The 13,228-nt window shown below is 41.7% G+C and overlaps 1 protein-coding gene across 1 annotated transcript; it reads right to left on the bottom strand.

Annotated features, from left to right (window-relative positions):
• Positions 1-1,033: 1,033 nt before the first annotated feature.
• Positions 1,034-11,957, bottom strand: atxn1l (ataxin 1-like). The gene is made up of 3 exons (XM_020098910.2): positions 11,802-11,957; positions 8,884-10,064; positions 1,034-7,796 (listed from the first exon to the last, which is right to left on the bottom strand). Exons 2-3 carry the CDS (start codon positions 9,937-9,939, stop codon positions 6,318-6,320), a joined length of 2,535 nt encoding a protein of 844 aa, XP_019954469.1. The 5' UTR covers positions 9,940-10,064; positions 11,802-11,957; the 3' UTR covers positions 1,034-6,317.
• Between the last annotated feature and the right edge of the window lie 1,271 nt (positions 11,958-13,228).

The raw sequence follows: 13,228 nt of genomic DNA, 5'->3' as shown, positions 1-13,228 counted from the left end.
TGACAGTGTCCAGTTTCATTTTCCTCCTCTGTGGCCTTTCTTTGCTTTTATGGACTCACTGTCACACAAACAAGTATTTAACACATACAGGTCTTCTCCCAGAATTGCAAGTGTGGGTGGTTTCTATTTTATTTTTCAGTTCTTATTTATTCTTTCATTGCACCAAATTTAAATTCAATATAGAAACAGGCAAATAACAGCTACGTTATTTGTATGTATAAACAACTATATGTAATAGTGAATTAAACATAAGTATTGAAATTCAATGCCACAACATTAACAGCATTTGAATGCTATATATCCAATATATATATATATATATACAAAACATGATTATAAAGTGCTTCACCGATCAAAGCAATCATTTAAAACACAAAGATAAGAGAGACAACAAAAATTAAGAAAATGTTTATATGCAGATTGCTTCTTAATTAAAATCCTCTCTTAATTTAAGATACTTAATAACCAAGACTTGAAATTATAGTTAAGAAGTTGACTAATTGAACCATTTAGATGCAGTTTTTAAAAAGTAAAACTTCAAAAAATGTAAAGATTAAACATTTTTTAAATTTTGATTTGTTTTCAAAGTAAATTTGTCAATTAAGTTTACTCAGTCACATTTAAGTTTCAATATTAAGTATCAAGTCGTGGCTCTATTTTATGATTACACATTCAGTTATTACTACTATAAAGCGATTAGAGGCTTCTATATGAAAAAAGTAAAATAATATTATTTTATCAATTGTGAGAATGTAACTTGAATATATAAACTTCATTATTTGTTACCAATTGAAGTTTTGTTTGTTTTTAAAGTTGGTCCAACATTTTTCTTTTCAGTTCAGATTGAGTATTTGTAGTTAAATCATCGCCTTTTCATCAGCTTCAGTATTACATCTAATTTTATATTTTGCTTTTGAACTTGTTCAGAAATGAACTTACTTATTGCTACTTTCATTTTAGTAAAACATCAATACTTCCACCACCTCTAAAACAAGTAAGAACATAAATGGGACTAAAGAAACACAGCAGACCATTTGGATAATAGTTTATATTTATATTTGTATATATATATATATTATATTGTGTTTACTTAACAAACATGATAAATGCAATGTCTCCAAGTTAGCTGTAACAATAAAAATACAATATCTTTGTGTCCTTACATAGAATTAAAACAGCAAAACAAAAGAACCAAAAACCGCCCTAAGTAGTTCACAGAGAGGTACAAATATACAGTACAAATCTATTTTATTCAAAAAGGGTACAAATAAAAATGCAACAAAATAGAGATATTAATGCTTTGTTAAAGTCAGGTAGGTGTAGGGTATTCTAAGGGAGCACTTTGGGTCGACAACTCTAAGGCTTCTGATAAAGATCAATACATATTGGTACGGCCATACGATATTAAAACTCACTATACAAAGTTCATACAACCTGGATTATACTTGAGGATTGAATGTTACACATACATCATTGCATATATTTTGCAGATTTAGGCATTTAGAGAAAAAAAAAAAAGATGCTGTTTTTTGTTTCGTTTTTTCAATGGTTACACATCACATAAAAAGCAGTGTCACTTTGTGCCAAAAAAGTACAATGTCAAATCTGAAAATACAGACTTCTTTAAAACTTTTAACCATTCAATTCTCCTGATTTTAAATTTGACATCAGAAACAACAAAACCGTCCTAAATTCACCTTTGCAGTTCAAATACTGGGTCAAACGTCACATAACATTAGAAAAACCATCACATTGCCAACAATGCTACATATCGGATTGATGCAGCCGGTCTGTCTCTGAATTAAAACCCACCCTCTGCTGTCCAGTGACTGTTGGACAAAACACATGACACCAAACACAACCCATTAATTCCTGGGATAAAATAAAATAAAAAACTGCAGAGCTTGTGCAACAACAATAAAAACAACAGATGTGCATGTGTGTGTGTGGAATCAACGGACTGCCCTCTGTTGCTGACACTCTTGGCATCATCTTGTAAAAAGCGCACAGAAGAGCTTCCATTCACTTCACTTGCACACACTGAAAACTAGAAGCTAAATGTTAAAAGTATCTAGTGTATTAAAAAAAAAGAAGCAGAAAACAGAATAGAAAATTAAAAAAAGAGGAAACCCACACACATGAACAAAAAGTACTGTAGACTTCATGGTCTGAGGACCAAAGAAGATTCACTGTCGCCCTTTGAGACATCTGAAGAAGAGTTTCTGCTGAGAAACGTGAAAAGTGTCGAGCCTGAAGGGGCAATACAGAGTCTACCAGAAGCATTATTCCATTATTTCAATTTCACACATTGTACACAGCAGAATTTAAGGCATTATTGACAAGCATCTTCAAAACTATACAAAAAAAAAGAATATGCGTTTATCTACAGAAACACACAACCGGTGATTTCTCCTTGATTTCGTGTGCTTTTCACTTTGAAACTCTTCAATTTGTCAACTGTTTTTTCAATTTAAAAAAACACTGTAAAGGAGGGCGTTTAGTGCAATTACAGACAGCGACAGACTATCAGAGATGTGAAGACGATTCCCTGGACATCTTTGTAGAAGTCGAGCGCACACTGCTCAGAGCAGAGGGCTCATGGCTGCGCACGATGGTCATGCTGTGAGAATTAGCAGGAGGTAAAGTCACAGGAGGCACTGCTTTGCACCGTTTGAATCCCATTAAATGCATCTTGACCTAGTAATACGATGTTGAAGTGGCTTGGCAGTTGTACCAAACTAATGCTGAATAAACACGTGAACATCTTAGTGATGCCCGTCTTGAGTGATTTGGCTCCGACTGTGTAGCATCGTAAGAAGACAAAGGAGAACGTGATGCGTCAGATTGGGGACCACTGATAGAGAAAAAGTAACAAAGCAAAATACTGGTGTATATTCCTATTGGAAGTAAAAATCCTATAACCAGACATTAACGGGAAATGACTGCATCTGACAACCTGCCCTACAGCTTCAAAGAGCTGTGTTTAAGACATTGAAGGGTACAACACTGAGGTTACTGCATAGAACATGCCAAGACTACATGAAATGATATCAGGTTTATGCATATTGCTTAAAGCATGAAAAAAGAAGAAATTATACAGGCTGAGCTTTGGATGGCAAGATGTTTTAAAACTGTACTCAATCATTTTCTGAATGAATCTCCCATTTCACACCCTTTTAAAGATCAAGTTCTCATTTTTCCAGTTGATTTTACCAAAACACTAGTTGGTCTATAGTACTTTGAAAGTACACAGAAAGATTTATTTGTCATTGTAAACGTTCCTCTTCTTAATATTGGCCTTGCAGTGATCTATTCCAAATGGGATTCCAGTTTAAGTGATGGGGTGAAGCACATTCTTCCGGAGAAGCAAGTTCTGTGAGTAAATGCATTGACAGTTAATCTGTAGCTGATAAGAATTTTAAGCAGTTGTACTGAAATCATGTGGGTGAATCATCTGAAGGTAGAAATTACCTTTGGCAAGGAGATATTGTTTGTTTGTCAGCAGGATTACACAAACGCTACTCAACAGATTTCCACAAAACTTTATGGAAGGACGGGACGTGGGCCAAGAAAGAACCCATGAAATGTTGGCACTTTTCCAGACCAAGGGGCGGATCCAGGAATCTTTTTTTCTCCTCTGTTTACATTGTGAAATTGGGCTTCTTTTTTTATTTTTAGCATTTCACCACTGGATGAAAAAATCAGGAATATTAAGGGGAGTGATTTCTACCAGCGTGTGAAATTTGTAGCTGGTTATTTTAATCTACTGGGGCTTTTTGTCTTGGCTGGAGATGCACATTACACTGATTGCCACTCTAGTTCTAGTATGAAATTCCCTCCCTGCGTTTCCCATGACAGCGTATTCTTGCTGAGCAGCAGCACAGGAGCAGTAAAATAAAGAGTGAATTTCATACCATGATAAATTTGAAAGATTGATTCATCTGTGACTGCTCAAGTCTCATATTAACTTGAGGTGCTTTAATAAACAAAAACATGAAAGCTGGTTTAGTCCCATATCACTTACACTGGAATAACATCAGGAAGTAATCTTTACGCAGCCACTGAACACAGGAGGAATGTTTACAGCGAGCAGTAAGTCTTTACGGGCATCAGAGAACTGTTTTAAAACAGAACTGGAAAAATGTGGAGCCGTCTTTTAAAGCTGCTCGTAGTAACAGCACCAGGGGCCGGTTCGGGTTACCCTCTCTGATACGTCACCTCATGGCGCCTCTGTCTGCTGACAGAGGGTCAGGGTGTTCTACTCAGTGAACCACGATGGCTTCAGAGAGGAACAGACGTTCACAACAGTGTCTGAGGCTGATGGACAAACTAGTTCAACACATTAGTCCCACACAACTTTACGACCATGTAACTGACAGGGGAAAGAAATAAAAGAAAAAAGCAAGAAATATTGAAACCTAGTCAAATGTTCTCACAGAGGCTAGTTTTAAGATCGATGACAGAAAACAAGAGAAGTGTGTGATTTCTATTTTGCGATGGGAATGTCTGCGTGAGGAATGCTATCTGATCGTAAACCTCAATGATTTTATGTGTGGTCTAATTGCACTTATTTTCTGTTTCACCCTTTCAGATCTTTCGAGTGACAATGATACCTCAGGAGGAGGAAACTGCAGCATTCATCTTGGCTAATTTGTAAACAGAGAAAATGCACATCAGTTGTTTCTTTCTCTTGCGCACATGCCACAAAGCAATATTACTTCAAACATATTCCCTTCATTAAAAAACAAACACCTACTGGGCTGTGATTCCTATTAACAAGGTCAGTGTGAAATCAATGAGTGACAGTTTCTATGTGCAACACGAGACAATCATAAGATACACTGGATAGGATATCCTGGTACAAAAAGCGAAGGATGTTAAATGTTAAAAACAAAAGACAGAAGAGAACTTGATCATGATCAAAACTTAATTAGAGTCAAGTCTCTCTTGGAGATGTACTTGAGTAAAATAAAAGATCATTGGTGAGATGGAAATTCAAAGACGAGCAGGTTTATCTACAAACATTTCTGAAGAAAAGGATTTGCTTTTGTAGAACGACTGACAAATCAATAAAGATGAATAGTGCATCAGCTTTCAAAGTCTGGGTTAAAAGAGGGTCAGGAGGGTCTCATACCTCTGATGTATAGAAATATAAAACCAAAGGATTAGAGAGCGGTAAAGCCACGAGCTGTAAAAGAACTATTGCTTTAATTTTGGTAACTGAGCAAGAGGAACTCAAGGTGAGGACGAAGAGACCTCTTCATGCAGGGTTTAGGCTGAAGTGGGCTGCACAGCCAGTGATGTGACAGGGTGCTGTCACTCCCACAGATGGCTTTGGTAAGGTTATCTTGAGGCGGGAGGTGGGGGGTGGGGGGCATGATTATGAAAGAGGATGAAGGTAAATGCAAAACATTTCTAATACCCAATGTGAACAATTTTCAATCTGCGGCATTCATGCAAACAAACCCACTCTTTAAGGCCCTCCATCTAAACCGGAGGGAGTGATGGTGTGTAATAAAAGCAAATATATTTTTTGGAGTTGACACTGATTGCAGAATAGACAAGACTTGATTGATTCATCGTTATTTCGATTGTAAGACAAGCAGGACATGCTGCACTTGAGGCCTGAGAGAGAACCCCATTCCTTGCAGACCAACAAGAGGAAGAAGGGGGGAAGGAATCTCTGATGACAGTAGAGGTTTTCAGACTCCTCACAGTTAGCGTCAACAGCGCCGACATCACCAGAGGTGATGCTGATATCAGCAACTCCACTCCTTTTTTTTTTGGGTAAATGCTTTTGAAGTAAACAGGATCCTGGGAATGGAGATAAAAGATCCCTGGCTGTGATCTTTGCAGAGTCGGTAGCTTTACTGAGCTACAAACATTCTTTGTAGTCCGTGGTCTTCCAAAGAGACAGTTTGGTCAAAAAGGAAGTGAGACAGTTTTGAATGCGATGGGAACCTCCAAGCATAGGTATGAGGAAGTGACGACAAAGGAGGGAGGGAGGGAGGAAGAGAATTGCAGTGTGTAAGGACTATGGTAGTCAGCTACATACTTTCTACTCAGCTTCTCATGTCCCCATCAGCCCTCAGCTGGCTGGGAAAGCACTGGCTCCGATCCTTTGGCCGAGTGACAACCAAAACAAACCAGAACTTCTCACCAGACACAGAAAGATCTTGTATTTTTGTAAATTTTTAGGTGTGCAAAATCTCAAACATTCTGAGGCTACATTCACACTCTTTGTTTCCTCTTTCTCTCCTTGTCAGACTCATTCTTACTGATGGCAGTCTCTTCTATATTTGCTACCAAACGTGATGCTACTTTCCTGCATTAGAGCGCCCCTCTATGGACAGTTTGACCTCCTGGGGGATGAACGAGGGCCTTATGTGGCCGGAGTTGCTTATCTGAGGGCGTGGCCCTTCGTCTCCCTTCATACTGTATCTTTGGAGGCCAGGTGAGGACCAGCGTCTCTGAGAGGCACTGAGCGAAGGATGCATTGCTCCCATCCCCGCCCCTGCAAAAGCAGAGCCTTCTGTGTGCAAGTGGTAACTGCTCTGGCTCCTCGGATGCTCTGCTGTGGTCCTACTTGGTCTGATGGGCGACTCAGTGTGGCCAACAACCCCCAAATATGTTGCTTCCTCCTTATCAGCCATGTCTTTCTCCCCATCCCTCTGTCTTTCTCTGTGGCTGCGGTCTATCCTGAAATGAGACTGAGGCCGTGACTGCTGGGGGGCAGGAGGCCCCATGAGCTGATGACCAAGTCCTGATGTGGCGTTGGTTTTGCTCAAAGTCCTGGACAGGTTCTGCTGCTGTTGCTGTTGCTGTTGCTGCTGCTGCTGCTGTTGTTGCTGTGAATGATTGTGCTGTGGTTGTTTCTGCTGCTGAGGCTGAAGCTGCTGCTGCTGCAGGGTGATGGACACACACACATCTCCTACCTGCAGATGATGGCAAGCCAGGCCATAAAGCTGGGCCGTGCGCTCAGGGCTGCAGGACGACCAGCCCTGCCCGAACACAAAAAAGGGGTGCTCCGGAGGCACGTCAATGGTCACTTTGCTCTGCTGCTCACCAACAGTAAAGTGAAGCGACACGAGACCTGGTCTCTGCTGGCTGACACGGATGTCCACCACCATGCTGGAGTCAATCTTAAGCCCCCCACTCACCTCCGCACTCCGCACAAAGTCGTGAGTCTGCAGGTCCTCCACACGCTTCAGTTCCCCAGTTGCCAGCTGGATAATGGCGCCTTTCATGAAGTGTGACGGATTGCTGGAAGTCTGCGTGGGAGCGAGGCTTGAAGCTAAGGCCTGATTTACATCTGCTGTAGGCTGGACAGGAGGATGATGGGCAAGCTGCTGCTGCGCTGTGGGCGGCTCCGCCTTTTCAGAGAGGCACACTCTGGCTGAAGAATCGGAGGCTTTAAAGTTTGGGTTGAAAGAGGCCATGGTGGTAGAGGCATGGCTGGCTGAGGCATCATTTGCCACTTCTGGGTAGTGTTGCTGTGGTGCTTGGGGCTGATGCTGCAGGTGATACTCCAGGGGAATAAGAACTGGTTGCCCATTAGCAAGCACAACAGCATGTTGTCCTGTTTGCTGCTGGAGACTGGTCATTCTAGGGTCACTATAGCTCGCAGGCTGCACCGCGTACGCCGTCCGGCTGAAAGTGATGCCCGTGTTCTCTCCAAGGACATCTCTGGATCTCTGGGGACCCTGAGAGAGGTTCAAGGGAGCGAAGGAGACCTCTTTCCGCACTCCGCTGCCACCTTGGTTAGAGGAAGCCAAACGTCCAACCACCTGCTGCACCTGGAAGTTGAGCAAAGGTAGCACGTTTCAGTCAGACGCATTTAGATTTTTCAGAAAGACAGAACAATTTAAACATGGCTTATGGCACAATTTCACACTGTCCAAATGTTTGAATTACAGAAAACTATTCTACTTGCTGTTGAACTTCCTTCCCCTGAGCACCATCACTGAAGAAGCACTGAGGGTTTCACTGAGCATCTCAATGAAACCACAAATACCACAGCTTTGGAACAATGAGACACTTTGGGCAATGAGTGATCAAACAATTACCTACAGACCCATAGCACACAATACAGGAAGGAAGCAGAGTCGAAACTTAACATATTCTATAAATAAACACTGAGGTGTGAAAGTGTAGAATGCAGACACACTCCACATTTCCAATAATAATGCAGATGAAATGAGACATTTACATTTTTCTAACACGCAAGTATCACTACTACAAGGATTAAGTGTTTGACAGAAGTCAATTAGACCCGTGCTACATGGTAGTGGGCAGTTGTATTGAAAATAGTGGGATCTGTCTGTCACAGCAATGTCTCAGGCAGTTTTAATCAAAAGTGGATTAAACTTGGCGAGGTGGTTAGAGGCTAAAGGTCACAACTTGAGATCAAAGTTTTAGCATGGGAAAAACATTAAAAGCAAATATACTTACCTATACCTTTTATATTATATTTAATTTGTTACAGATTGTATTAATAAGTATTTACACACATTTAATTGCTATTTTAAAAAGAAAAAAAAGAAAACTCAGAAAATTGTTGATATTAATAGCTACAATAGCTCATTTTGTCAATCAGTTAAAGAGTGCATTTCTAGTCAGGGGTCTGTGGACACTTGAATTTCATTTTAACAAAGTTAGAAATAATTAAGCAATCTGGTTTCTTCAATGGGAATGTCGTTCATTATTAGATGTGTAAAAGTAATGGTATCACACATGTTGCAGCGAGGAGCTCCCTGTGTATTTAGTTCTGTTCATCATGTTGAACATTTTTGCACTGACGTGGATTTTACCATCACCTCTGCTAACAGTGGGGAACATTCATATTAGCTGGATTCACATTATGAGGCCATCGACGTCTCTTACCTCCAGGTCACTGTCGGGAGTGCTGCGCTGGCCAGGTGAGCTCCTCTCCTCCAGCCTTCGGTTCTGCACACCTCTGTCCTGGTTGTGCTCCTGTGCTGCAGTGATTGGTGCTACCTGCAGCAGGCGTGCATTTCTGGCAGCGTAGGCCGAGTCCAGTGCAAACTCCCGGGCTCCCTGCTCTTTATCCCTACCATTCATCTCTGGTTCATTCTCCTGCTGGGCACCGTGGGGGTCTCGGATGGCAACGGCAGCCCTGGCGCCCTGAGTGTGGTAGAAGACTGGCATCCCTCGAGAGCTGAGCTCGGCTGTGGGCAGGACACCTACAGTACCAAGGTGCTGCTGGGAAGCTTGCTCTGGTGGCAGCATCATCGGGACACCGCTGGATGCTGCAACTTTGGCAAAGGTGTGAGCAGCTACCTGGGCCTGGGGAGGTGGGGAAACGACACCTTCCTGTATGACAGATGGATAGGGAACAAGGTGGGACACAGAGTGGGGCTGAGAGATGGTGCCTGAAGGAGAGATTAACGATCCTGGGACAAAGCCAGGGGCAAGAGCGTAAGGTACCGCTGCATATGGGGAACTAACAAACTGCAGAGAGGAGTGAGGGATCTGGGTGTAACCAAGAGGAGGATAGGGAAGTCCTGGGTGCTGCAGGAGAGGAGAATGAACAGTGTAGGCTGGAGAGATGTGGCTCAACACTGGGTGAAGACTGGTAGGCGAGTAGGTAACAGATGGAAGAGCCACTTTGTAGAGCATGCTGTACTGGTCAACGGGGACTGCTGGTATGCCATCAGAATTATCCACTCCATAATGAAGTCCTTGCTGAGCTCGCAGCCACTCTGCAGATGGGTTCCCTCCCTGAGTGTCACTGTTGGCTGCAGAGTTCTGGATGGAAACCACTTCATCTTCTCCAATACCCCCACCTGTACCACCAGCACCACTTCCACCTGTAGCCCCAGCTCCCCCGCTCGCTCCAGCTCCACCACTGTTGCTAAGTGGGAGGTCCCTCTTCTTCGGAGGCAGGGACTCCTGGTTCCGCTCCTGAGCTGGTTTCATTATGATTGTCTGACTGAGCAAGTTGCTTTACTGTACTGCACAGGAACCGACAGGAACTGCAGGCCAGTCAGCCGGCACAGGAACCAGTTCTGAATTCACCTGGCTCACCTTGTCTGCCAATTCACCTAAAAAATAGAAAAGATAGACATACTGGCTCGTCACAATTCTCCTAAATTATTTCTATACTTGTCAAAAAAACAATTAAGCACAATATCACCTGAGATAAAAGACTTTCTAACCAATGTTAGAAAGTCTGTTGTGTTAGTACATGTGTTTATTTAGTGCATATATGTTTCTGCCCTTAGGCAGTTCAGTCTTTTGCTACTTTATATTTTGTATTCGAAAGATATTTGAAACATTTTAAAAATGTCCATCTACATGCACTTTAGTTCACAATACTTCATCAAAGAAGTTGATAAAACTGTAAAACTAAACATGTGATCTGTTGCTGCTTTTCTAAAACATGTGATGTATTTTGGGTTGTTACCATAGACTGTATATAAAGAGGTTGTTACACACTAGAAAACTATAGTAATATTCCACACACAAAGTGTACAGTGTGAACAAGTACTGTAAGATTCCCATTTAAACCTCTGTCATCCCAAGGCGAGGCCTTAAAATGGCCTTTTCTGGCCATCAGTCCAAAACTCACAGTACATTTCATTAACTATCACAAACATTACAAAAGATGCAGCAATTTGTCACATTTAAAAAGTTAAAACGTGTCAAAAATATATAGACAGATATATTATGATTACTATTTATATTATTTTATCGTCCAGCCCTAAGTTTTGCATGACAGCAATTCAAATACACAAATGTCTGTCTATATATGAGCAAACAGCAAATCTAGAGCTGGGCACAGTGGGCAGTATCAAACAATATCAATTATTGCTATTGATGATTATTTTCATCAGAGTCCAAACAAGACAAATATATATCAATATATTGCTTCCATTGTAAAAACTGTGAAGAGGCAAGGACCAATAACTGATGTCCGTCAAAAAGTTTTCCATTAATCAAGTGTCACTCTCTGCTCATGAAGAAGAGTTCAAACCACAACCTTCACCCAGGAGCAAAAATCTGTCTTTACACTTACAAGAAACAAAATTGTGACATTTACTGTGATATCTACCGATAACTACTGAAATGATCGTTTAATCTTGGCATCATATCGTCCAGTCCCAGTACTTCCTGCTGGTTTTAGTGTGGTTCCATATGTTCTGTCTAACTCATCATGGACAGCTGATCGTCTTCAGTCCTGTGGGTTTGGGTTGTAACACAGTCTGAGCTGTAGTAAACACAAACGTGTTGAGTGACTGGACTCACTCATTACTCACAACTCTAACTTCACAGGAGCCCACACACCAGACCCCAGTGTGTTCTTGTTCCGAGTTCCTAAAGCTGCCTCCTGAGTCAAAGCCCTGACGAGCAGCAGACAGAAACTCTCTGCTTTATAAAGTTAGTGAAAACTTTAAAGGTATCAGATGTATTCTGGGGTTTCTTCCAGTTGCCGCCACACTCCACAGTGGCTGTATTTACCGTTAGCTAGTGGCTGACTTGGCTAAAGTTAGCTCGCCGCTTAGCCTCGTCATGTCCCGGTGATCACAGTGAAACGACAGCATGACACCTGCTACGCTAACATCACACATCGCACACATGTCGCCTGCTGCTGCGTGCGGCCCTTCACTTGTCACCATTACGTCCCACTGGGCAGGTCCAGGCTGGTTTAGCATCCACGGCTAGCACAGCTGCACCTAGCTTACATGAAGTCGCCACACACATCTGCCCCCGGCTAAACGCGGCTGTGCTCGGGACGCCTGTCGCGCGTGTGCCGGCGGCGCGTCGTTGTGTGAACGTACCTCCACATGTCATCGCGGTCAGACTTCCCCTCATGGAGAAAATCAAGTTGACGAGCTGAGGGAGAAACAGCAGAAATCAGGGCTCAGCAGTCGAGCCCATTTCGAAGGCCAGCAGAGGCGCTCGCCGATGACGTCACCGGGTTTATTCAATTTCCTGTTTCTTCTTTTTCTCGTCTGCACAAAGTCCAGCACGCGCACATCAAGAAATCACTGAGCTGTTTTTTGAGTCTTGTTTTTTTACGTTTCTCTCTTTCGTCACCCAGAGACTGTGTGTGTGTGTGTGTGTGTGGGGGGGGGGGGGGCACTTTGGGGGAGGGATTGTTTTTTTCTCTTATTGTCTGTTCTGCAGATCCTTTGTAATATGGAAGCTGAAGAAATGACTTAGCTTGTCAGTAAAAGTATTAAAGTCAAGTTTTATCTAAATCCAACCACAGTTTAAATATAATCTGATAATGTGATCCCATAACAAAACATCAAAGATTATCTGATTTTTACATTTCATGCAATAGAATCATTAAATTATTGGGGTATCCTACAAAATAAAATAATAAAAAATCAGAAAACAAAATAAAAGGACTGAAGATGTCATGGAATCTCCAGTTGTACAGTAGGGGGCGCTGCAGCTTGATTATATATTTGGCTGCACCACAGTCTTTAATTATGTGAATTTACACAGAAAATAGGTCATTTCTGGAACCAGTTATTCCACTTATTACAGCAAGTGTAACAGAAGTGTATAAAGTAATTGCTATAGAATCTTATCCAGATGGATCCCAGCATGTCATGTGTGCGGGCTTCACCATCTGCTCTGATGTTTAGAGTAATTTGGTGTAGAAGTAAAACGAGCCGTTTCATTGCCTCCTACACAACTGTACTATATACTCAGTGATGGGATGTCATGAAGTATGCTTTCTTGAGTAGATTCATTTTGAAGGTACTTTTCACTTATGCTTCACTATCAGCACTTTCTACTGTACTTTACTTTCATGTACTTCCTCCACCACTGACTACATTATATTGCTATGTACCATGTGTACAACATCAAATTTAATGGTAAAGGCATAAAATTAATCTTGAGTGCTGCTTGGTCTTAACATTGTGGGGGTACTGTAGGCAAGATGTTAGTGATGTGAAACTACAGTATTTAAGTACTGTGGAAACAGGATGTGGTTATTGAATATCTCCTCAGTGACACTGGGCTTTCAATCTGTAATGTTCACATCAGCCTAGTTAGGAACTATTATATTATACTACAGTCTTACACCCACTTTATACCTGAAAAGGTTTATCGTGCAATATTATAACAATTTAAGTCAAAGCTGGATGTGAAAATATTCTCATCAGCTTTACCAAAATTCAAAAAGCCTGACTGAATAACAAGGCTCGACAGACCTGAAGGTTTTCAACTGTGAATGTTTAATTGACCT

Source organism: Paralichthys olivaceus, chromosome 1 (genome assembly GCF_024713975.1).
Source record: "Paralichthys olivaceus isolate ysfri-2021 chromosome 1, ASM2471397v2, whole genome shotgun sequence".
NCBI classification, from domain to species: Eukaryota; Metazoa; Chordata; class Actinopteri; order Pleuronectiformes; family Paralichthyidae; genus Paralichthys; species Paralichthys olivaceus.
This window is presented reverse-complemented; position numbering and strand designations above follow the sequence as displayed.

What these genes read in the sequence shown, in the direction of transcription:
- atxn1l (XM_020098910.2), bottom strand. Translation starts at nt 9,939, where the DNA reads ATGAAACCAGCTCAGGAGCGGAACCAGGAGTCCCTGCCTCCGAAGAAG. An exon ending in CTCCCGACAGTGACCTGGAG is followed by an intron (nt 7,797 to 8,883) that starts GTAAGAGACGTC and finishes CTCAACTTCCAG; the next exon opens with GTGCAGCAGGTGGTTGGACG.